Source organism: Brassica rapa, chromosome A06, assembly GCF_000309985.2.
Source record: "Brassica rapa cultivar Chiifu-401-42 chromosome A06, CAAS_Brap_v3.01, whole genome shotgun sequence".
NCBI lineage: Eukaryota > Viridiplantae > Streptophyta > Magnoliopsida > Brassicales > Brassicaceae > Brassica > Brassica rapa.
In genome coordinates, this window is record NC_024800.2 from 17,899,965 (window position 1) to 17,924,600 (window position 24,636).

General features: G+C 36.2%; 1 protein-coding gene and 1 pseudogene across 2 annotated transcripts; one reads left to right on the top strand and one right to left on the bottom strand.

Moving 5' to 3' along the window:
* The first annotated feature begins 2,731 nt into the window (after window positions 1-2,731).
* Window positions 2,732-9,225, top strand: LOC103874840 (annotated as a pseudogene).
* LOC103874651 (post-GPI attachment to proteins factor 3) lies at window positions 9,028-11,795 on the bottom strand. 2 transcript variants are annotated; one of them, XM_009153084.3, is made up of 4 exons: window positions 11,311-11,795; window positions 10,031-10,489; window positions 9,754-9,941; window positions 9,028-9,663 (listed from the first exon to the last, which is right to left on the bottom strand). In XM_009153084.3, exons 1-4 carry the CDS (start codon window positions 11,412-11,414, stop codon window positions 9,377-9,379), a joined length of 1,038 nt encoding a protein of 345 aa, XP_009151332.1. In that variant the 5' UTR covers window positions 11,415-11,795; the 3' UTR covers window positions 9,028-9,376. The 2 variants fall into 2 exon arrangements, with proteins under 2 accessions (XP_009151332.1, XP_018508089.1); XM_018652573.2 differs by lacking the exon at window positions 11,311-11,795 and adding an exon at window positions 10,622-11,251.
* Window positions 11,796-24,636: the final 12,841 nt, after the last annotated feature.

Sequence of the window (24,636 nt, forward strand, 5' to 3'; positions counted from 1 at the left end):
ATTTTGGCGGCAAGACTCGGTTTTACGATTTTGGCGGGATACTTGATTTTTAGTTTTGACGGAAAAACTTGATTTTGTGATTTTGGCGAGAAAACTCGATTTTACGTTTTTAGCGGAAAAAATCGATTTTCGATTTTGACGGGAAAACTCGATTTTGCGTTTTTGGCGGAAAAACTCGGTTTTGAGTTTTTGGTGGAAAACTTGATTTTCGGTTTTGCGGATAACTTTGATTTTACAGTTTTGGAGGAAAAACTCGGTTTTACGGTTGGCAAGAAAAGTTGATTTTACCAGGATAATTTGATTTACGTTTATATAACAAAAATTAGTTAATTTTTTCATTTGTTTCATATAATTTCTGCTAAGAGAGCATAAAGATAAAAAAAATTCTAATTAAATCAACAATAGTTTAAATGGGTCTAAATGAATTTAAATGGGTACATGTAAATTTCACGGATTCTAAATGGATACGCCTAATAAACCTATTTTTGAATGGGTCTAAATGGATATGGGTTCTAAATGGGGTGGGTCTTAAATGGGGTGGGTTTAAATAGGTTGGGTTTTCCCATCTTAACATCTCTACACACATGTCTCTATAGACATGGCTTCTTTAGGACTTAGTGAATCGCACACAAAGAACTAGAGAACTAATAACAAAGAATTCATAACTTTGTTTAAAAAGAAAATTGATTTCTATTGCTTTCAAAATGATCAAGAGTCCTTTACAAAGGGTCCTTTACAATGAACAATAACATGAGATTATATATTCTTGACCATGTGACTAATAAAACAGTCTAAAGACTCAAGGGAAACAAAATACACAAAAATTAAACAAAAGAATCAAAAGATTGGCTCCTTAAAGATATATAGCCGTTAGGCTTTATTTGAGCCTCTCGAAAAGAAAACTTGGTTGAGCCTTGTATCTAGACAGCTTCTGGATATGCACATGGTCTGTAAATCTTCCAGAAATAATCCTTTGTCGCAATAAAAGAGAATATGGCCTTTGGTCTTGTGGAAGAATCTGAAGAAACTTTTGTAAGGCTTGTAATGTGAATGCGGCTGGATATGGAAAGTTGATGTGCATGAGGATCCGCCTAGTCCTCTGGGTGCTGGTGCAGCTAAGATATTCTTGGATATCTTCTATTTGGTTCAGATGATCTCCTTGTTTCCGTAGATATGTTTGGTCTGAACCAAATTAAAGGAATAGAAGACCTTCCTTAGATAGTATCGGTTTGGTCAATCTTAGTAAACCAAGTGAATCTTCTGGTTGGATTGGTTTTCAGGCTTGGTTCTTCTTTCTCTGGTCTTCTAAAAGTTTCTCCTTGCCATGTAGCTTTAGTCGAGGCCCATTCATGATTGGATTTGTATGGACCAAAATATGGCTGATTTGGCCATTGGATGCTGAGAAGATTGTCTGACTTTTAAAATCCATATCTTTGTGGTCCACGAAGTTTTCTGGTGATTTTAATTCCAGATGGTGTAAGGATGAGTTGTATGTCCTTAAGAATTGATTTCATGTAAAAAATCTTTGTGGCTTGTAAGCTATTCTCATTTGAGTGAACATTGGTCGCGATAGTTATGTTGTGGTAGTTGCGGGTTCTCTGGTTGAGCTCCGGTTTAAGTACTGTTTTTGTGCTCACAACAGAGGTTGAGCTAGGTATGTTACCATATCTTAATCGAGGAACCATTACCCACTGCTCGTTCGGTGTTCTGAGCCAGGAGGTCTCGTCTGATTAAAATTTCTCGCCATACGTGAGAGATAAAGCTCCAACCTGAGCAGGTAAGAAAGTCCTCATATTTGCAATATTTCCCAATTAAAATCCATCCGAGCAAACATTCTGGTTGTGCATTATACGCCAGCTGAGTTTTGCGAGAAAGATGTTGTTAAAGCTTTGGTGGTCTCTAAAACAGAGTTCTCCATGTGATTTTGGTAGCAAGATGTTGGAACACAAAATCCATGTCATCTTCTTATTTCCATTCCGATCATCCCACCAAAATCGAGTTAAAGCCGATTGGATTCTCTTACACAGTGAGAGTGGCAATTTAAAACAGATCATTGCGTAAGACGGGATAGGAGAGAGGAAACTTCTCAGCATGTCTAACTTTATGTCTGTCTATAGGAATTTAGTTGACCACTCATTCGCCTTTTATTTGATTCTGTCAATAATAGAGGTGAAGAGATCTCGCCTCTTCCTTCCAAAATACTCCGGGTTTTCAACTCCTCCTTTTCTATCAATTATCAGTTCACTTTTCACTAGAATCTTTAGGTTTGGTGTAGTTTTCCTCGAAAAGGTGACCGAGTATTTATTGTGGTTTATCAGTTGGCCCGACGTTCTTCATACTTCTAAATGATCATCATCAGAGTACATCAATTTTACTCGCTCACATAAATAACATCGTGTCATCGGCAAAGAGTAAGTGATTTACTCGAGGACTCCCCTAGCAATTCTGATTCCCAACAACAAACCATCATACTGTGTTATTCTACACAGGTCTGAGAGTACCTTACTATACACAAGATGACTATGTATGGTGAAAAGGGCTCTCCACTGATAAGGAAGGAGCAAGTGGCAGTAAAGACACATTGCATGATCCAAGCTGTCCATTTGGGATGGAACTCTAGGCGTTGCATAACGAGCCGAGTGAAATCTCATTCTAATCTATCATAATCTTTGTTCATATCCGTCTTAATGACCATTGAGTATCGGTGCTCCGATTTAGCAATTTTGGGAAAATGGAGTACTTCATGGGTGGTGAAGACATTATCTGACATCGCCCTTCACGGTACAAAGCATATTGGTTTTTCGAGATAATCAACGAAAGAATAAATTGTAAGCGCTGAGTCAATATTTTAAAGATGATCTTGTGGCATATCCTACTATATAAAAGAAGCTATTTTTGGAGCTTCTAAGAGGTGCCACGTCAGATGAAATATTCTTGGCCAATCATTTTGTCATGTCAGCTTGAATTCTACGTACTACTCAAAATTGGCGACAAAAAGAGTTGAGTTTTTCGAGCTTTGTATAAAGCCCATTGATTGGCCCAATAAATGTACAAAATCGTATCTCCAAACACTGGGAACGTCGTTTTGTTTTTCTTCTCTTCGACAACTAAAACTTACCTTCTCCGCCGTTCCGGATCGCCGGTGAAACGATAGAATATTACTTAATGATGTGTTGAGGGAACAGGGCAAGCTTCTGATGAAAAAGCATTTGGTCTCGGTTCAAGATGGGATCTCACTTCTCATCAGGGTTGATGTAAGTGATAACACCAGAGATTCCATGTTGAAAGAGTTGATTGATATTAGGAATAGCATATTAGCAACTGAGAAGAAATGTGAGCAAGCTGGTTTTACAATCTCGAGAATGATTGACTTTGGGAGAAAGAAGAAGATGAAGAAGATATCTGGGAGGAAGATGATGGTAAGGTTGGATCTGATCCAGTAAAAAAGGTGGCTCCTTTGCCGAGAGTTCAAAACGGTGAGGGTTCATCAAGTGAAGCAAATAGGTCTACACTAGAATCTCTCCAACAAGGCGTCCAGGTTAGAAGAAGTGGTGACCCTCTTAGGGATAAGCTAATTTCTGAAGCGCCTGTGATGAATTGGGGATCACAGCTGAGTAATTGGGACTCAACTACGGAAGTTAATTCGAGGCTTCGAGCTAACCACCGAGGCATAGAGGTCGAGAGCCACTGGGGCAGGGTGGATCAAGACGCTGTAATTCCAGCAGATAAAATAGCAGCACTGAATCTTCAGGCAAGTGTCTATAGAGAAGAGAGAACAGAGATACCTCCATGCCATGCTCCTCTGAAGAAAGGTGGTCTTTGCCAGAGAAGAGACCTACGAGCCTGCCCGTTTCATGGACCCATTGTACCTCGGGATGATGAAGAAAACCCCATAATCAAGGAATCTTCGTTAGAAGAGAGTCAAAACCAAACCTCCTCCTCAACTACAAGGATCAGCCAGGAGGATGACACGCCTATGGATGGAACAGTTTCAGATTCTGATCCCAATCAGTTAGCTAGGCAAAAAGCGAAACAAGCTCTGAAGAATATCAGGGAGAAAGACAGAGAAGAGTTGAAGAAAATAGCAAAGCGAGCAAAGCATGCTAAGGTTAAGGAACATAAGTTTTCAGTTCTGCGTGATGCTGCTTTAGCCTCAATTTATCGACGAGGAGTTCAATAGAGTTTTTGCTGAAAGGAAAAACAAGAAGCAAACCTTTTCCTTGGCACGGCGTAAGAAAACAACCGCTAAAGATAGAATATCCGAGAGACTGTTAAGTAACCGGGCAAAAGTTACTAACCGAAGCAGTTGCCTCAGGGCAATGATGATGAGAAGTACCGGGAAACATCGGCTAACCAGTGGTAACAAATAAACTAAAACCTTCCTAGGTTAGTACTTAGTAGTCATTCTCGGATCCTGAAAGGCCATAAATTTGATTCTTTTATGCATGAATAATCAGATTGTATAATGATTGATCTCTGTGTTACTGAGGCAGAACTTGTGTAGAAACAGTTCATATGTCAGATCTTACATTCTCTGTAGCTTTTTCTTCTCTCAGACAAGATCCCAACATGAAGTACAAACATTTTCTTTTTAAAGAATGAACGCAAATGAACGAAAATTACATTTTCTTTAAAAAGAATGTGAACTCACATTTTCTTTTTAAAGAATGAACGAAAATTATTCCAATAAAATAATTGGTCTCATGATGATAGTGATCATCCTTAAAGACACAACACGTAAAGGAGAAAAAGCAAACAACAACGATCCAGCTTTCATGATCTGTCATTACTTTTTAACAGAAAAGAAACAAGGATCACTCAAACATTGATCCTTAACTGGCGCTTTTGGTTACCGATTTTTATGTTTTTGTGGTCTTCCCCCCTCCCCTTAAGAAACTGCTAAAAGCTCCCGATGCACATGTCCGAAGTTTAGCTCTCAGTAGGTCAAAGCTAAATTAAATATTTCCCCGAGGAGACGGCATGTTTTTATAAGAAAATTTTTTTTCAAGCCAGCAAGTTAATTGCTCGATCTTCTTCCTGCATTCGTTATACATACACATAAATGGATTTATCAATTGTACAGTTGCATTACCATTATTAAATCATATATGTCATGCTTTTGCATCATTATTCTGCTTAACTATAACAAAATATTCGTCTTCCAATATAAGAGTCATCAAGTGGCAACACGGTGACACGTAAGCGTGGCCGGCCTTTAGGAATACGGAATAAAACTAAAGGTATACACCTACTTTTTTTATGGACTGAGCCGAGCAATGTTAAATTATTAACCACATATTTGTCTATAATTTTTTTTTTTTTTGTAAAAGGCATATTTGTCAATAATTTCGTGCTTAAAAATGAAATATAATAACAAGATGTTTTCGTACTACTTGGTCCTATAATTACCATTCAATTAAACTACTAACCTTTTTCTCGGACAGCTCGCCCATCCATGAGATTTGAGCAACAAAATTTCGCACCAAAATTCTATGACTGTGAGTCCTTATCCAACTATCTCTCACAAAATTAAAAACTTATATATAAATAAATATAAATATATACTCATTAGTAAATATTAATATATATATATATATCTATATTTTAAAAAAAATTAAGAAAAATATATTTCACCACTATCTTTCGATTCATATATGTATTATTTATTGTAAAGTTTATACATATATTTTAATAATTGTGATTTTAAAAACAATTGTTCGCTTCGTAGGTGGCTGCGATATATGCGTGTTACACGGTATATAAATTCCAAATATAAACATTTTTAATCTATATTCAATAGTTACTGATTATTTAAACACATTATAAATTTGAATCAATGTAGTCCAAAAAAAATGCACGTGGAATGAGAAGGGCAATCTTGCTATCAAAACATATTTCAAGAAGGATAGAAGGCAAGCATCAAACAGTGCAATCTACCACTTCACATTTAAATCTAATAATTTATTACTGTGATCAACTATAAATATTAAAATTAGTGGTGTATTAATTTATCTTGAAATACACTGTTTGGACTACATTGATTTATCTTGGAGGTTGGTGTATTAATTTATTACTGTGAAAAAATTAGTAAATGTAATAATATTAAAATATGATACTCTTAGAAATAAAAAAAAAAAATTAGTTATTTTTACTTTAGATTTTCTTCAACTATATCAAATTGAAATAAAAATAAAATAGAAAAATACAAATCATTATAATAAAAAATAATATATTTACTATTTTCAATATAAAGTAAAATTTTAAATGATTTATAAAATATTATATTTTAATATAAAAATAGTTTTAGTGTAAACTCACCCGCCCGTAGGGCGGGCCAACCCCTAGTATATTGCAAAGAGAAATGAGACAATAATCTGGAATTGTTTGCGGACTAAGAATTTTTGGGATTAGCCTGACATGAATCTCGTTTATTTTAGGTGGCAGAATGTCCGATCTAAAAAACGAATGCATCTGTGATACTATTTTTTTTTTCAATTAGTGATCAACTGGACAGAAAAAACTTGCCGATAATCCGCGTGGATCCGGGAGTCTGCAGGGATCGAGAACTTGCCATGTCTAATTGTGTTTTTTTTTTTAAATAATATATGGATTAGGTGATAAATGTCACGGTAGTTATTTGCTATGTCTAATTGTTTTCAATGTAGAAAAACTAAAGGTTCATTTAACATATTTCGTTTGTTTGTTATAACTTAGTTAATGAAAAATACAGTATTAAGTAAATGACAAAGAGGGCTTGAGAGCTATGTGGACACGATTGATATTTTAGAGCTTTGTACAACTGTACCAGTTTTCACAATATGACTGTGATTTTACCACATACTATGTTATTTTGTTGTGTAGATAACTTTTTTATCAAGTGAATTCATACCTTCATTTACTATCTTATGGTTTTCCATAAGCAATATAATTTAGGGTAAATTTGCTGAATAACCTACTTTGACATCAAAATTAAGTGACTGGCATTAATTTTAATGTGATGTAATAGCTATCACTTATGTCAATTGTTATCCGGTTCTGCTCCTTCTTTCTGTAATCATCCGGTAATATTGTGTTGTTAAATATGACTTGGCCAAAATAATATAGGGTGAAGATCAAATTAAGACTACTTTATTTGATAGAAACATGTGCATCCACGTACCAATTTAATCCACCAAATTTTTTTTACTGCTGATGAGTAATGAATCACTATTATTTACAAACACATCATGTGAAAGAACTAATGTCACAAATTTATTTACAACATATTTACTTACTATATGCAGTAAAATGAGCGGATAGAAACATAAAATTTTTAAAAATAAAAAGTATATTCTGTTTGCTAAAGTGGTTATATTCCATATCGCCAAAATAATATAGCACAGTGTTCTCTTCTCAACCTCTAAATAATAAATATTATTTCAAAGCCTAAATACTAAATACTAAACTTAAAATTCACCTTTCCATCTAAATACTAAATACTAAATCCTAATTACTAAATATCAAACTCAAATATAAACACTAAACCCAATTAACAAAATCTGAAAATAATATATAATATTTTGTAATATTAAACTAAACTAAGACCTAACTTTTGAATAGTATATGGTTCTTACCCAACACACAACTTTTAAATGTTAAATTTAGACCTAACTTTTAAATAATAAACCCTAAACTGCTATCACTAAACCCAAATCTCAACCCCCACCTTCCAAATACTAAACCCTAAATCCTAATCACTAAATCTTAAACCCAAATATAGACCCTAAACTTAAATAGAATGGAACAAAATGCATAGTATAGTACATATTGGTGAACAAAATAGAACACTATTTATTAATCGTCAAATGGAAAGATACATGATAGGGTCACTAAACCCAAACCTCAACCCCCACCTTTCGTATACTAAACCTTAAATTTTAATTATTAAATCCTAAATCCAAGTATAAACTATAATTCCAAATAGAATGGAACAAAATACATAGTATAGTACATATTGATGAACAAAATAATACATTCTTTATTAATCGTCAAATGGAACGATACATGATAAAAGTATAGTAACAAACTATTTTGCATTACATAACATGAATAGAACATTCATAATACATATTGTTTTACATTTCTACTCTATACACATATAATAGAATAGGACACAATGTTACAAAAACTGTTCTTCTCCGATCAATTCTAGGTCATTCACATCGACAAAGAGAAGTGTAACTGGCAACATCCGTGGAAATAGTACATGTAACTGCCTTAAACTGAAGAGATTAAGGCGATTGAAGGAAGAGTTGACGAAACTCGCGGCGGCGGCGTTTACGTTATCGGCGACTCCATAGATTTCAGATGCGCGAAGCTTCCCGTCAATAGACAAGCGAGCCGTTGCAGATGGGAATTTCCTAGGAAAAGCCACTCCAAAAATAGTCTTGATGGTTACATAGTGGATCAATAATGGAGAAGAAACCACTCATGTTCTACAAGCTATGTGATTAGGTTTTATACCGTGGTGGCAGATGAAGGAATTTTGTTGTTGGTACAGTAGGAGAAATAAAATAAGAGACCGCGTGAGGAGATGAGGAGAAGACGGGAGTCGTTATGGTGGTAAAGGAGAATAAATCAATGGTAGTGTGTATACCGCTTGTTCTGATGGAGGTGATTGAGAAAGAGTAACAGGAGGTGGAGTTGATGAAGTATTGAAAGAGAATAATTATGTGACATAAGAAAATGTATGATTTTGTTGATAATATGAAAAAGAAAAAAAAGACAGTGGAAAGAGATAATAGCGTAGAAATGTGACGATGGTGGTGATGAATTAGAAAACGTGGCTAAAAACTTTTTTTATATTTTTTAATTATTTTTGTTAGTATGTTTCATCAATTGATTGAGAAGGCCAATATAGCAATAATCTATAATATGTACAGTGTATATCAAAAAGACATAGTTTTTAAGTAGTGGGTAAATTACAATTCGTTTGATTAATGTAGGATGCAATTTCTCTATAATTTATGACGTTCTTTTTCTTTTACATTGAGAAAACTGAAAAAGTTTTTTAAGAGTCATCATCACAAAATGAAAAAAAAAAAGCAAACAAAGTGGTGATCATCAAAGGTCAATTCCTCCCCGACGGTAAAACTCTCCGGCCGACAAGCCAGGAGAGAAAAAAGAAAAAGACCCAAAAAACACACACACACAAGAAAAACAGAGCAGATGACCCCCAAAAAAACACTACCAAGATTCACCACAGAAGAACACAAAAACATTTGCTTCTTCTGCGAAAACACAACCTAAAAACAACTTTCTGAACACCGGAGAACACCTCACCGGAAAAAAAAAAAGATTTAAAAAAAAAGAGAGCCTTGAATCATTTTTCTTTCCATCACTTTGACTTCTTGAGGAGAACAGTGGTCCTGAAAACGGCGTCGTCGCAGGCAAAACTCCACCAAAGGTAAGAGAGAGGGATCCCTGCAGCTCGCCAAAGAGCATGAGCATCAACATACCCTTTGTACGGTGGGAAATCGAGCATTCTAAGACACATTGTGAGTATGCTCGAGACAAAGAAAGCTCTTAGCTTCCACTTTGATGGATGTGACGTTAAAGCCGCCCATACACCCCACACCACTAGCTCCACTGCTCCTATTCCGAATATAACTTTCCTGTGAAGCCCTGTAAAAGTCACACATATATAGAAAGTCATATGCATTTTTTTTCAAAAAAAAAAAAGAAGAAAGCCCCCATTTAGGAAAGATCATTTACCTTCATCGAGGTTGTAGAAGTTGAGGTAGAGAATATGAGTTGCTACAACTGCAAGAATAGGTACAGTAACCAGGACTTTTGCAGATTTATCATGTATGCTAAAAGACCTGATTATAGCTAGAATAAGCGAAAACCCGGCTAACACTGTAGCTGAAGAGTAATCTAGCCTCTCTGTCAATGCAACATCTCTATATATACCATAAAAAAGAAAGAAAAAAAATAATTAGTGAGAATTTTAGTTAGAAACTGTAAAAATGGAGATGGATGAATATGTTACCTGCTGTGACAAACACCACTCCAGAAGAGTGAGTTCATTACAATGATGGCATAGATATGCAACAATCCGTTGTACTCGTAGTAAGTTTTCCGGTTTGGCTGGAGAGGCAAGTTATAGTAAACGAGGATGAAGTAGGAGACCCATCCATGGAACTGTATCGCTAGGTCAAGAGCAGAGAAAGCAACGGAGAGAGGTTCCTGAATCCCATAGACATGTTTGAGTGGCCATTTACCGAAGTACTTGGTGGGTTTCTCTCCGTTTCTTTTCCTCTCTTCTTCTCTTGTCATCATGCATTCGTACTGGCAATCACTTTGGCAGTCCCATTGTTTCCAACGCAGGTAAAGTGGCTCTTGCATGTACCATGGACCGTCTATGGCTTTTCCGTCAGCTGAAAATTTACAGTGCTGGAAGCAATTGTCCCCCACGCATCCAGTTTTCTGACATTGATCCACACATGACCTGGGAACCAATCAGAGCATATTAACACTTCTTTTTTTGTTCTTTATACTGAAGCAAAAGCCCAAAAACTTTAAAAGCAGACAGTCTAAGTATTCCATAGTCATAAAAGCTACTTAGACAAAACCATAAGACCTCTGTAACAAGTTCTAGTCCTTTTTGTCATATCCCACCCTCTTCCCACTACTAAGCTCAAGACAAGATTAAGCGGTTACATGGCCGACAAAACAAAGAACAACATAGAGAAGGAGAGAGAGAAGCTTTCCACTAAACAAGAAAAAAGGAAAGACCGAACTCTATCAAACCACCACTTGCAGTCTTTTTAAAGAAAAAAATCTTTACCAACAAAAACAATGACCCTACAGTAACAAAGCTTTCCATCCTCAAACGTGTTTCAACTCTAACCACAAGAGTTGGAAAATTATCTGGGAAAAGTCAAACCACATAGTGTTCTAATCCCTTTCCCAACACCACTCCTCTCGTGTGGCTCTAATCCCCCCCACCACTAAGCCATTTGAAAAATCATCCATACCTAACAAAACTAAAAATCTGGACCCTTTATTTTTTACCTTAAAAGAGATCAAATTTTCACAAAACAGAGATAGTTAGTATTGATTACAAACACGTAATAGTCAAAAGCAGTAACAAGTCAGTCCAGCAATCACTGAATCTTTAACGGTCGACTCTACCAGTAGTAATCCAAAAAAAGAAACTAGCTCTGCCTTTCGATACTTGTAAACTCTAAGGAAGGGAAGTCAAACGAACTCAGATATGAAAAACAGACAACATTCATAAGAATATAACTTAAAGAAAAGGTTCTTTACTTGTAAAGAGGATCAGCATCTCCTTCGCTCGCTTCCAGTGTTGAAACAAGACACCACGACACCACCGCTACAATAAGCAGAACCCTTCTCAGATTTCGCGCCATCTGTTTATCAAAGGGTTAGAGAGAAAGAGAGAGTAGAGAGAAGAAGAGAAAGAAGGAAGAGAGGTTCTCCTTGGAGATATTTGCTAGAGGAATGAGTTATATTTATATAAGTCGGTGGGGATGATCGGAGAAATTGAGAATAGGTTTCTTCGGTGTGGCAGCTTCTTCTTCTTCTTGTCCATCAAATAGCGGAGACAGGTGGGTGCATCGAGAGAGAAAGAAGAAATAAGATCTCGCTGCGAGAGAGAGAAGATATCCCCCGTGAGCGTGAAGGAGGATGGAGGAGAAGAGCTTTGGCGAAACAGAGTAAGACGCGTGGAATCTGTAATAAAAAGATTTATATCACAGACGTCGATCGATACACCTCCACTTCTCTTCTTCCCCCTCACTTTTTGTCTTTTCATTATAAACAAAATATTATTTTCCTTTTCTTTTATTATTCCTCATACTAAAACATTTTTACATTAACGCGTTAATAATAGTTATGTTTGCATAAAAGCTTGTAATGTTTTATACATTTCTTTTATAAAATATGATACTGTAAGATGATTTTTTGAGTTTTGTATGCCTAGTAATAAATCAGTGGTATGACTTATTCATTATTCCCCATCACCATTTATAAAATAATAATAACTACCAACCAAAAAAAAAATCGAAATCAAATAAGTAGGTGGCGTTGGGCGAATACATGACAGCACGATGTTTCATAGCCCTCACGTTCAAGTGGTGCGCGTGTGAATGAGAGATTCGGTCCCCGAAATTTTTGGAGGAAAAAATACTCCTACTATTTCATTTCGTTGTTTTCGTTAATTAGCATAAAATTAATGAAATATAAAGTCAGACAAATCAGGCTTTTTTTAGATTTTAAGTTGTGATTAATTAAATATCTTAAGCATCAGGTGATACGACAGACGCACAAGATCATTGTAGTGATAGAAGAAACTAAATCATTTTCTGAAACGTAGTAAAAGAAGATCAAACATGATATGTTATCTTACACTTGGTAATTAATTATTCACTAGTACGAGGAAGATTTGATTCCACTTTCCTAAACTCGTATCTTTTCTCAACGAGTTAATACGAATTTCCTTTTAACTCTTCGTAAATGCCAATTTACTCCAAAGGTCCCCCTAGTAATTGGAACCTTAGAACTTGGAGTGAAGTACAGTAATATTTAATTTTAATGTTATGTCATGAAACATGAACTTAGGGCATCTCTATCCTTACTCCATTTTTTCTCTAAAATAGAGTAAAAGTGAATATGGAGTAAAGAATGCTTCAATCCAACTCCATATCTCACTCTATAATGAAATTTACTCCATAAATGGAGTAATTTATTTTTTGTTTGTTTATCACTCTATTATGGAGTGGGATTGGAGCAATTTTATTTCATTTTCAATTTTACTTCATTTTGGAGAGAAAAATGGAGTTATACATTGGAAATGTTCTTAGTTTTCTTAAAAGGTTTAAATTTCCATCTTGTTTATTTAAAAAGTCTTAAACTTTTTTTTTTTTTTTTTTAACTTAGGGGTATCCCGGACCTATGGAAAGGTCAAAACTTACTCCAGCTTTTTTTACCAAAAAAGAGAACTTACTCAAGCTTTTCTCTCTTGGGGTCCGAATGGTGACCGCGGATTTAGTAAAATAAGCGGGGCGGAATTTAGGTGCGGGACGGTTCAACTGCGGTTCGTGCGTTTTGCGGGACAAGTGCGGTTTTGATAAAATTAGCGGTGCGGAATTGTGTTGATTGGTGAAAATCTATAGTGCGGAATTAAACAGTTAAAAAAAATTTAAATAATGTAAAATATCAATATATTTAATATAATTAAAATGAAAATTGTTTATTTAGTGTTATGGATATTAAATTTTCTTTATTATTTAGAAAAATTTAAATACCAAAATTCATCTCAAACAAATTTTTGATATATATATATATATATATTAAAAAATTATTTTCATGTATGTTTATAATCTCTATTCTAAAATTTAGTAGGGTTTGGTATTTTATCCGAACCAGAACCAACCCAAAAATACAAGTTCGGATCAGGGTCTGGAGCTAGACTAAACTACCTATTGGATATAATTTTTTTGGATCCGTGAATCTCGGTTCAAGTTTGAGTAGACCCAAGACTCATACTCCCTCTGTTTCGTATTAAGTATCGTTGTAGAGAAATTTGTTCGTTACAAAATAAGTGTCATTTTTGATTTTCAATGCAAAATTTATTAATTTTATGTAGTAATTTATTTTTTTATTGGTTGAAATATGGTTAGGTGTATAGGTAATTGTGTTTTTATATAAAAAATATACAAAATTAATTGTTTTTTCAATCTGTATGCACAAGGTCAAAATGACACTTAATATAAAATAAAGAGAGTAGTATATATTAAGTATATTTGAGTGTATGGTGTATTTCTGGTATTACATGTATTTTTTTTTCAGATTCAGGTTTTTAGAGTATAGTTTTGGGTTTAGGGTAAGATTTTAGAATTTTAGAAATATAATTACGTACTATTATTTTTAACGGTTTGGATAACCAATTATTTTTGTAGCATATATATATATATATTAAAATAGCTAAACAGTTGTGTAAATGAAAAATGTATATATTTTTAATATATTTTTATATATATTAAAATAGTTACACAAATGTATATATATTATAAACCGCAGAAAAAATAAAAAATCTTCAAAAGACATTTTTCATGAAAACATGAAATATTATTTTAAAGTTTTGGTTGACCAATTATTTTTGTAACAAATATATATTAAAATACTTCAATTAGTACGTAAGGTTTTCATGTAACAGGTAAATATTATTAATTGAATGATGATAGTACGTAAGTGCTACAGTTAAAAACGCACTTCAACCACACCAAAATCGAAGATGCTATAAAACAAGTGCGTTATTTAACGTGATAGAACAAACAAAAACATTTTTTTGCTGAGTGCGGTATTTAAACAAAACCGCCTTTTTAGTTTTGTAATTGCTGATTGGTGACATTTTGAAAATCGCACTTGTACTGTATCAATTACGTCCCGTCCCGCAAACCCCATTCATAACCTTGATATAAACGGTGCAAACTATAAAGTATCCACATTTCTTTCGTCAATTCATCTGCAGTTTCAATCAATTTCCACTAACAATGTCATCAACAACAAGGTCGGTCGAATAATCATTATAATATATATAGTATATGGTCTATCACATTTCACAAACAAACAAATTTGAGCTATGTGTACAATTGACATTTACTTCTGCAAGCTGCGATTTGTTTTTATATATTCATGTCACAACCGTATAATCTCCCCTCCTTTTAAGGCCAGCCTATCAAATACAGTATTCATTTCTTCCACAGCAATCCCAAAATATTTAACTAGTATGCATGCCTATCATCAAGAATCAATATTGACTGATATTACAGCATGTAGATCGGTGAGACATTCCAACGATATAAATAATACCCACGTCCAAAGTAACAGACGGCTCGGAACTTGATGCTCTGTTTTTGTCTTCGTCGACAGGATCTTCGGACGGTTCCGACGCCGGAGTCTCTTTTAAGAGAATATTCGAAGTCGGGATATCTTGAGATGCAAGCTTACCTGTTCCAGTTGTCTTGAAACTAGCATTGTAGAGATTACTGGAAAACTGTGTAGTGTTGGGTTTAGGGCTTAGGCAGAACCAGGCTTAGACATAGTCTTTCGAAACATTTGAATGGTGCCTCGACTTTAAGCGGCTCCCACTTCAATTTTTTTTTCATATGTATATTTTATATGTGAAATGTTAATTGTAAAAAATTGGACCAAAAAACATTTTCTACGTAAAAAACTAAAAAGTAAAATACTAGATGAGCCCATATAATAATAAATATTATAATTAGTAAAAGATTTCATATCTCAATTCACGAGAACTTTAATACATGACTCAGTTTAATATTCGTAAGAACAACTGTTTTGTTTAAAGAAAAATCAGAGAAGCAGTTTTTTTTATTATGAAGTTAAAGTCAAAGTTTTAATTTAATTTTGCTTAGGGTCCAAAAGTTTCAGGTCCGGCTCTAGGCTTAGGGAACTTGAAACTAGTTTGATTTGGTTTGGGGTTTGGTGGTTTAAATGTATCTTTCTGGGGATTTGCACATTGTTGTTAATGTGTTTATCTTTGTTGAAGCCATTGTCTCTCACTGTACTTAACAGTCTATTACTTGTAGAAGCCGGAAAACCGGACTGACATAAACGATAAAATAAGAAACGATGTTAAGGAAATATACGAATGTAAAGACGAATACAAGAACGATAAGAAATCGTATTCGCAAAGAGACATGGAGTCGAGATATGATCTCTTTCCTTAACTCAAAATATTCGCTCCGTTAGTGAGACGGAACTGTATGAATATAGAGTCCCAGGATAAAACCATGGCAGACGAATCACGCCTCACTCGTGATCGCCCTATCGAACTATAAACTCTACGAAACACTCTCGCAAAAATAGACTTACGCAGAGGGATTTTTGCTGTTGGATTTTGATACGGAAAAAGTTGAGAAATGAAGGAAGAGGAGAGACGATATTTAAAGAGCCGGAGACGACCCACTTTCCGCAACAGCTGCTGCACATGGGCGAGAATCTCGCGGAGATCGAGGGAAGTTGAGTTCCGGAACTTCTTCCTCAAGACTCTCTCTTATCTCGTTTTGAACTTTCGTGAGGATAAAATGCATGACGTTTTTTTATTTTCAAGACAAAATACTTGTCGTTTTAAATAAAATTGTATGCTGTTTTTTCCCGAAATAAATGGCAAAACGTTGAGCTTAACTTGGTCCAAAAAGAATACTTCTTATCGGGCCAAAGGCCCTCCAACCAAGCCCAAGCCCAAGCCCAAGCCCAAGCCCAAGCCCACGCCCACGCCGAGCCGAGCCGGCCGGACGGCGGCGGCGGCGGCGGCGCGCGCGTGGAGTGCCTTCCTTTCTCTCCAAGTCATTTGAGTGATGATAATACAAGAGCATATATATATTACTCCAACTTGTTGATGTTGTCCGATGTGGGAGAAACATCATTTCCTCATTTCTTTGACATTTTATTTGGGCTGTGACCCATGTCATTTTTGTTCATAATTTACTAAATGCCATTGGGCTTTTAGTTGATCCAACAATCCCCCACATGAATAGAAATGACTCTAAACATATGCATACTAAATGCAGACTCGATAGACTCTAAAAATTATACTTATTCTAATCCTGACTAGACTAGACAGACTTATCGAGAGTGTTTGCGAAAAATTCACTGTGTTTGAGTTGGTGACATTTTTAAGCCTTGAACCACTCATAGTTAATATCTGTCGGGTTTACTTTACCAGAAGGTGAACATGATGTCTTGAACCAACCGGTGTTTTATGTAGACCGAGACAACATGCATAACGCAGCTTCATTTTCTCGTAGAACTTAGTTCTCTATTGTGTTCATTGTGGCCCTGAACTATTCCTGGTTTTCATGAGTGAACTTAGAGAATATAGCCTTACATTCATTCTCCTAGAAACGGCCCCATTTCACACTCATTAGGTGATTGACCATGAAAAGTATTGAGTAATACTCTGCTTAAGAAGCTATGGAATCATTAAAAGCTTATGCTTATCCTTCTCACATTTGTTAGCACTTTTATCATCTTAGGAGCTGGGAAGAGACTACTTGTCTCAAGTGCTTTGGTTAGATTCTGTTTGATTTTGTTTTCCCTTTGAACCTACGTCTTGGGATCTCCAGTCATGATAGGTAGGGTTGCAATCAAGCATCCTCATTCGTTATAGGCTTTAAACCCATTCCTTTTGATGATTTAGCAACAACATCTCGTGACAAACCTTTAGTAAATGGATCCGCTAGGTTGTCAGCCGATTTGATGTAGTCTATTGTAATTACACCAGTTGAGATAAGTTGTCTAATGGTTTTATGTCGTCTTCTGATGTGACGAGATTTACCATTGTAGAGATTATTCTCAGCCCGAGCTATAGCTGATTGACTATCACAATGTATGCATATAGCTGGCACAGGTTTCTCCCACATAGGAATATCTTCCAAAAAATTTCTAAGCCATTCAGCTTCTTCTGCTGCTTTGTCTAAGGCTATGAACTCAGATTCCATGGTTGATCTGGCTAACACTGTTTGTTTGGTAGATTTCCATGATATTGCTGCTCCACCTAGTGTAAAGACATATCCACTCGTGGATTTTGAGTTTTTAGAATCTGATATCCAGTTAGCATCACTGTATCCTTCTAAAACTGCTGGTTCTTTACCATAGTGAAGCCCAAAATCTTTGGTGTAGCGCAAGTAATTGAGTACCCTCGTTATAGCTTTCCAGTGTGTATGACCTGGATTACTAGTATATCGACTAAGTACGTTTACTGCATGCGCTAGATCTGGTCTAGTACAATTTGTCAAGTACATGAGACTTCCGATCACACGTGCGTACTCGTTTTGTGAAACCGCTTCACCTGAATTCTTTGTCAAGTGCATTTGGGGATCTAATGGAGTTTTTGCCGTACTATTAGAGTAATTTTTAAATCTCTCTAATATTGTTTGAGCATAATGAGATTGGGTTAAGATAATTCCGTTTGAATTTCTTGTGACTTTAACCCCGAGAATTACATCTACTAATCCCAAGTCTTTCATCTCAAATGTCCCTTTGAGCATGTTCTTTGTTTGATTGATAATGTCTTTATTGCTTCCAATAATGAGCATATCATCTACATATAGACATAGCAAAACATACGCATTTTTGGTAGTTTTGTAGTATATGCATTTGTCACATTCATTTATTTTGAAACCATTTGACATCATTGTATTGTCAAATTTTTCGTGCCATTGTTTAGGAGCTTGTTTAAGCCCATAAAGTGACTTTACAAGTCGACATACTTTGTCTTCTTGTCCGGGAATGACAAAACCTTCAGGTTGTTTCATGTAAATTTCCTCTTCTAAATCACCATTTAGAAAAGCAGTTTTTACATCCATTTGATGGATTTCTAGGTCTCTTAAGGCTGCGATTGCTATCATCAGTCTTATTGATGTTATTCTCGTCACTGGAGAATATGTATCAAAATAGTCAAGGCCTTCTTTTTGTCGGAATCCTTGAACTACAAGCCTAGACTTGTATTTTCCACCAGGTTTGCGTGTCATTATCCATTTATTCTCTAATGCTTTGCAGCCAGGTGGTAAATCCGTTATGTAATACGTATAATTTTGCATAATCGAATCTAATTCACTCCTGACAGCTTCGTTCCAAAATGGAGCTTCTGGTGAAGCCATGGCTTCTGCCAAAATTTTTGGAGCATCTTCTACTAAAAATGCCATTAGGAAATCTTCTCCAAAAGATTCTTCCTTTCGAGCTCTTTTGCTTCTTCGAGGTTCATCTTTTTCTTCATTTTCTGAAATATCATTTATAGAAATCTCGACGTTTGTCTCAGTTTCTGAGTTCTTGTCATTGTCTCTTTCTTCTCGAGTTCGTTTTGAACCTTGTTTTTCTCTATATGGAAAAATATTTTCGAAGAAAGATGCATTTCTTGATTCCATGACTGTATTTTCATGAATATCTGATATTTCAGATTTATGTACCAGAAATCGATAAGCATTACTGTTATGTGCATATCCGATGAAGATGCAATCCACTGTTTTAGGTCTAATAGTGACCTTCTTTGGTGGCGGTACCGCAACTTTTGCCAGGCACCCCCACACTTTGAGGTATTTATACGAAGGTAAATTACCTTTCCATAATTCATATGGAGTTTTGCCAGTTATTTTGTGTAGAATTTTGTTGAGGATATAATTAGTGGTAAGCAACGCTTCCCCCAACATGTTCTGGGGTAACCCAGATTCCTGCAACATAGCATTCATCATCTCTTTTAGAGTTCGATTTTTTCGTTCAGCAACTCCATTAGACTCTGGTGAGTAAGGAGCTGTAGTTTGATGGATTATTCCATGTTCTTTACAGAATTCATTGAACGGACCATCATACTCGCCTCCTCTGTCGCTTCTAACTACTTTAATAGTTGTTTTAAGCTGATTTTCAACCTCGAGTTTAAATTCTTTAAATTTTTCTAAGGTTTCATCTTTGCTATGTAATAAATAAACATAACAATATTTTGTGCAGTCATCTATGAAGGTCACAAAGTACTTTTTACCACCTCTAGTTTGTAAGTATTTTAAATCACATAAATCAGTGTGAATTAAATCTAGAGGTTTATTAGTTCTTTCAACACGAGGTGATGGCGTTTTTGTGAGCTTAGCCTGTACGCATACTTCACATTTTTGTTTACTTGTTTTGCATTTAGGAATTAGATTTAAATTCATTAATCTTTGTATAGACTTGTAGTTTACATGGCCTAATCTTTCATGCCATATATTAAAAGACTCAACCAAATAAGCAACTGGCTCTTTCTTATTCATTGAAACTTTTGGAGATACAACTTTTGGAGTGACTGTCATTACATTCAACTTGACAAGTCCACCCTTAACATAACCCCTACCCAAATACATCCCATTCTTCCTAATCACGAGCTTATCCGCCTCAAAACTTGTGGCGAATCCATTCTTGCTGAGCAAGGTTCCCGAGACCAGGTTCTTCCTCATGTCAGGCACATGCTTCACATTCGTCAGAGTGACCTCATGTCCAGATGTCATCTTTAAAATCACATTGCCGCGTCCTTCAATCTTGGAGACTGCAGTGTTTCCCATCTTGAGCTTCTCCTCAGTCTTGCTTTTTTGATAGGTGCTGAGCATCGCCCTATCGGTGCAAATGTGGGTGGTTGCACCAGTGTCATACCACCATTCCTTGGGGTTGTTGCTTTCAACCATGTTGGCTTCAGTCACCACAGCAACGAGATCCTCCTCAGTGAGATTTGCCTGAGCCTTCTCATCCTTGATCTTTTTGCGACACTCAACTGTCTTGTGCCCCACTTTGTGGCAGTAGTGACATTTTCCCCTGAACTTCTCCACATTCGCATTCGCATTGATCTCGATGCCTTTGTTCTTGAAGTTTTTTCCCGAAGCCTTCAGGGCTGCAGCAATTTTAGAAGGCTTGGCAGGAGAATGGGCGTGTGCCTTTCCTTTGCCTTTGTGCTCAGCCATGTTGACACTGTGCTCCTTAGCAGTGACCTTGTCAGCAATTCGGTTTCTGGATTCCATCTGAAGCCTCATGATGAGCTCCTCGAGCCCCATCTTCTTCTTCTTGTGCTTCAAGTAGTTCTTGAAATCCGCATAGCTTGGAGGAAGCTTTTCAATGAAGCTGAGAGTTGTGAATGTCTCGCAGATAGACATTCCTTCAGCAGCGATTTCATGGCAAATGAGCTGAAGCGCTTCCACCTGATCCATGATGGGTTTTGAATCCACCATTTTGAAGTCGTGGAATTTTGAAACCACATACTTCTGGCAGCCAGCGTCCTCACCTCTGTACTTCTTGTCTAGTGATCTCCATAGCTCTTTCGCTGTGGGGAACTCACAGTAGATACGGTACAATGGGTCAATGAGGCGACCCAAAATGTAGCCTTTGCAGATGAAGTCCGAATGCACCCATATGTCTACAGTTGCGAGACTGTGAACATCATCAATCCCGTAAGGCATAATGGGCTTATCCTCTTGGATGAACTTGTCTAGCTTCATCGTTGTCAGAAAGAACAACATCTTCTTCTGCCACGTCTTGAAACCTTTGCCATCAAACTGGTTTGGCATCAGTCCTTGAGTGAACACACTAGGGACAGCCGGAGGAGTTTGAACTGCCACCGGACCACTTGCGGTTCCTGAAATTGAACCCGTCTGATAAAGACCAGCACCGAATAGACTACGGCGAGTGGTTTCATCAGCAGCATTTCCTGCAGGGAGGATAGTGCTTGTTGTTGCTGCAGTGGTTGACGCCGTGATGTTTCCAGCGGTTGTCACGCCAGTTACATCAGTTGCTGCAGCGTTGAGTGGAGTCTGAATGACATCCGAGGTGCCAATGGGGTTGTTGTTATCGTTTGTCATTTTTCTGTAGAGAAAACATGAAAAAACGGATTAGTACTCCATTCAACAAATAACATATTATTTTAAAGAAAATAATAGTCTAAAATCGATGTTCATTTTTGGTGTTTGAACCAAATCATATCGATATAGTCTTGAGAAAACGTTTTGCAAACTCGCTTAAATGCGTTCGCAAAAACCATTTTTATAGACTTAGAATGTTTCACAAACTCGCTTAAGAAAGCGGTCTTGAAACGATTTATTTTATAGAACGTTTTGAAGATGTATCAAAAACGTTTTGCAAAAATGCTAGAAAGCAATCCGCAAATCGTAATGAAATAAAACAGAAACGTTTCGCGGAAGTGCTATAAAGCAAATCGCAAACACGTTTTCAGAATAACACAGAAACGTTTCGCGGATAAGCGTATAGCAAATCGCAAACATCGTTATCAGATAAGAATAAAACGTTTCGCGGAAGTGCTAGAAAGCAAATCGCAAACACGGTTCCAAAACCCGTTTTTATAAATCGTTCTTCAACCCGATTCGAGCTTTAGGAATAAAGCGATTTTGAGTTAAGATTGTAGAAGCCAGAAAACCGGACTGACATAAACGATAAAATAAGAAACGATGTTAAGAAAATATACGAATGTAAAGACGAATACAAGAACGATAAGAAATCGTATTCGCAAAGAGACATGGAGTCGAGATATGATCTCTTTCCTTAACTCAAAATATTCGCTCCGTTAGTGAGACGGAACTGTACGAATATAGAGTCCCAGGATAAAACCATGGCAGACGAATCACGCCTCACTCGTGATCGCCCTATCGAACTATAAACTCTACGAAACACTCTCGCAAAAATAGACTTACGCAGAGGGATTTTTGCTGTTGGATTTTGATACGGAAAAAGTTGAGAAATGAAGGAAGAGGAGAGACGATATTTAAAGAGCCGGAGACGACCCACTTCCCGCAACAGCTGCTGCACGTGGGCGAGAATCTCGCGGAGATCGAGGGAAGTTGAGTTCCGAAACTTCTTCCTCAAGACTCTCTCTTATCTCGTTTTGAACTTTCGTGAGGATAAAATGCATGACATTTTTTATTTTCAAGACAAAATACTTGTCGTTTTAAATAAAATTGTATGCTGTTTTTTCCCGAAATAAATGGCAAAACGTTGAGCTTAACTTGGTCCAAAAAGAATATTTCTTATCAGGCCTTTGCCCGACACCCAAGTCCAAGCCGAGCCGGGCGGCGGCGCGCGCGTGGAGTGCCTTCCTTTCTCTCCAAGTCGTTTGAGTGATGATAATACAAGAGCATATATATATTACTCCAACTTGTTGATGTTGTCCGATGTGGGAGAAACATCATTTCTTCATTTCTTTGACATTTTATTTGGGCTGTGACCCATGTCATTTTTGTTCATAATTTACTAAATGCCATTGGGCTTTTAGTTGATCCAACATTACTATTTGATTAAGGAAACACAAATTGAAGAAAGCATAGGTCTTATCGTGTAGTAACATTTTGAAAATATGTCTGGTTCTCATTTTCCATCCTTCAGCTCGCATAATTATAGTTTTACGAATAATGGGCTGAAAGAAAAATGATATACATGGGCCCAAAAAAACAGTGGGCGGCTAGCTTACTCTCATTCAGTTTTGGGCTCAATCTATCTACGAAGTGTAAGAAACCGGAAGTTTTATTTCTGGTTTGAGACATTTGGTTCATGTTGGTCTTGTACATAATGCACGCTGTAAATCGTTTTCTTTTTACCAAATGAGTGAGGCCGAAGTTGGTTTAGTCAAAGCAAATGGGAAAATGGTCGAGCTGTAACTTGTACGTTGGAACTAAAAGACTTACAACTACTAAAGATAATTTAGAAAATCAAGTACATGTAATTTTAAATTAATTTAAATTTTTATCTCTTACAATATTATTATAAATATTGCGTTACGCAACAAGCACCTTGACAACACAAAAGGAACACTTGGCCAGAAACCATTTCTATTTGGTCATGCAAAACATGTTTTCAAGTGAGCCTCTCTCCACCATTCCGCATCCACTCATAACTCAAACCTACAATTGTGTTTTATATATTACAAAAGCTAAAAGATAACATAATGATAAGGATACATACAAAAACATGTGATAAATCTATCCAATCATACTATAATATTTAAAAGCTAATCTTAGATAATCGACCAAATCTAAAAACATTACAACCGTCCAAATTGTATAAAATGCAAGCCAAACTAATGGGTTGTTGGAATTATAAAATTTCCTAAAACTCTTAAAAAGAGCCACTCATTTTTAAGTTATTAATACGTTTAGAACGTTTCGTGAGCGAATATGTGCGTATGAAACACTTAATATGCTTATATATATAGAAAATTAAAGACTTTCAGCCATTGTGGAAACTATAAGTCTATAAAATTGGGAGTGTGCTTTTGTAGAATATGGACCGATTTGACTGTCAAATTTCATCTTAACCATTGGTCCTCCATAGACCATAGTCCATCCTATCGATTACTTATTTTCCGCACTCCTTTAACAACAAAGATTCCCATTATTTATCATCGCCAATGCTTTCCTAATCTCAGCCTTCCATAACACCATATTTCCAGTGAAAAAAGAAGAAGAAGAAAAATACTTCTGGCCTTAGTCGGAAGGTATTCCAAACCCGGGTCAGACAGTGTAGTACGTTTTTAGGCTAATCCACTTTGTATCACTAAATGTGTTTTTCTTGGAGTCGACCGGATCAGCCGATAAACTTATATATATATATATATCTTATATATAAAAAGTAGGCTTGTGCTCTGCGCACAGTCCTCCACCTCATCATCTTGAATGGGACTTTTTGTGACACCTGTCGACATTCTATTCAGTGCATTTGTATTTTTTTTTTAATTTTCCAGTTCGATTTGGCCATTGGCTTTTGTGTGCATAATTTATTTCAGCTTCCTTAAAGAATATTTAATCCACTCAGCCCACATCTATTATGGTTGATCTGCCTCCTCCTTCTTCTTGCATGCGAAGCTTGCCGACACACAAAGTAAAGACGATGGCTGTTTGCTAACCGTAACGGCTCGAGAAACCTTCAATCCGTCATTTATTTACTCCCACTTTAAGATTTCAATCCACCTCTTCGTTTCAACTGTAACCCCCTGAATCTGCATCTATCCTATAAATAGCGGACCTTACTAGCATGCAAAGTCCAATTCACACAAAATCCAAACGCAAACAGTTTCCAATCAAACGATTC

Coding starts and splice junctions, on each gene's coding strand:
- LOC103874651 (XM_009153084.3), bottom strand. CDS start 11,414: ATGGCGCGAAATCTGAGAAGGGTTCTGCTTATTGTAGCGGTGGTGTCG. Junction 10,490..11,310: donor GATGCTGATCCTCTTTACAA/GTAAAGAACCTT, acceptor ATTGGTTCCCAG/GTCATGTGTGGATCAATGTC. Junction 9,942..10,030: donor AGTGGTGTTTGTCACAGCAG/GTAACATATTCA, acceptor TGGTATATATAG/AGATGTTGCATTGACAGAGA.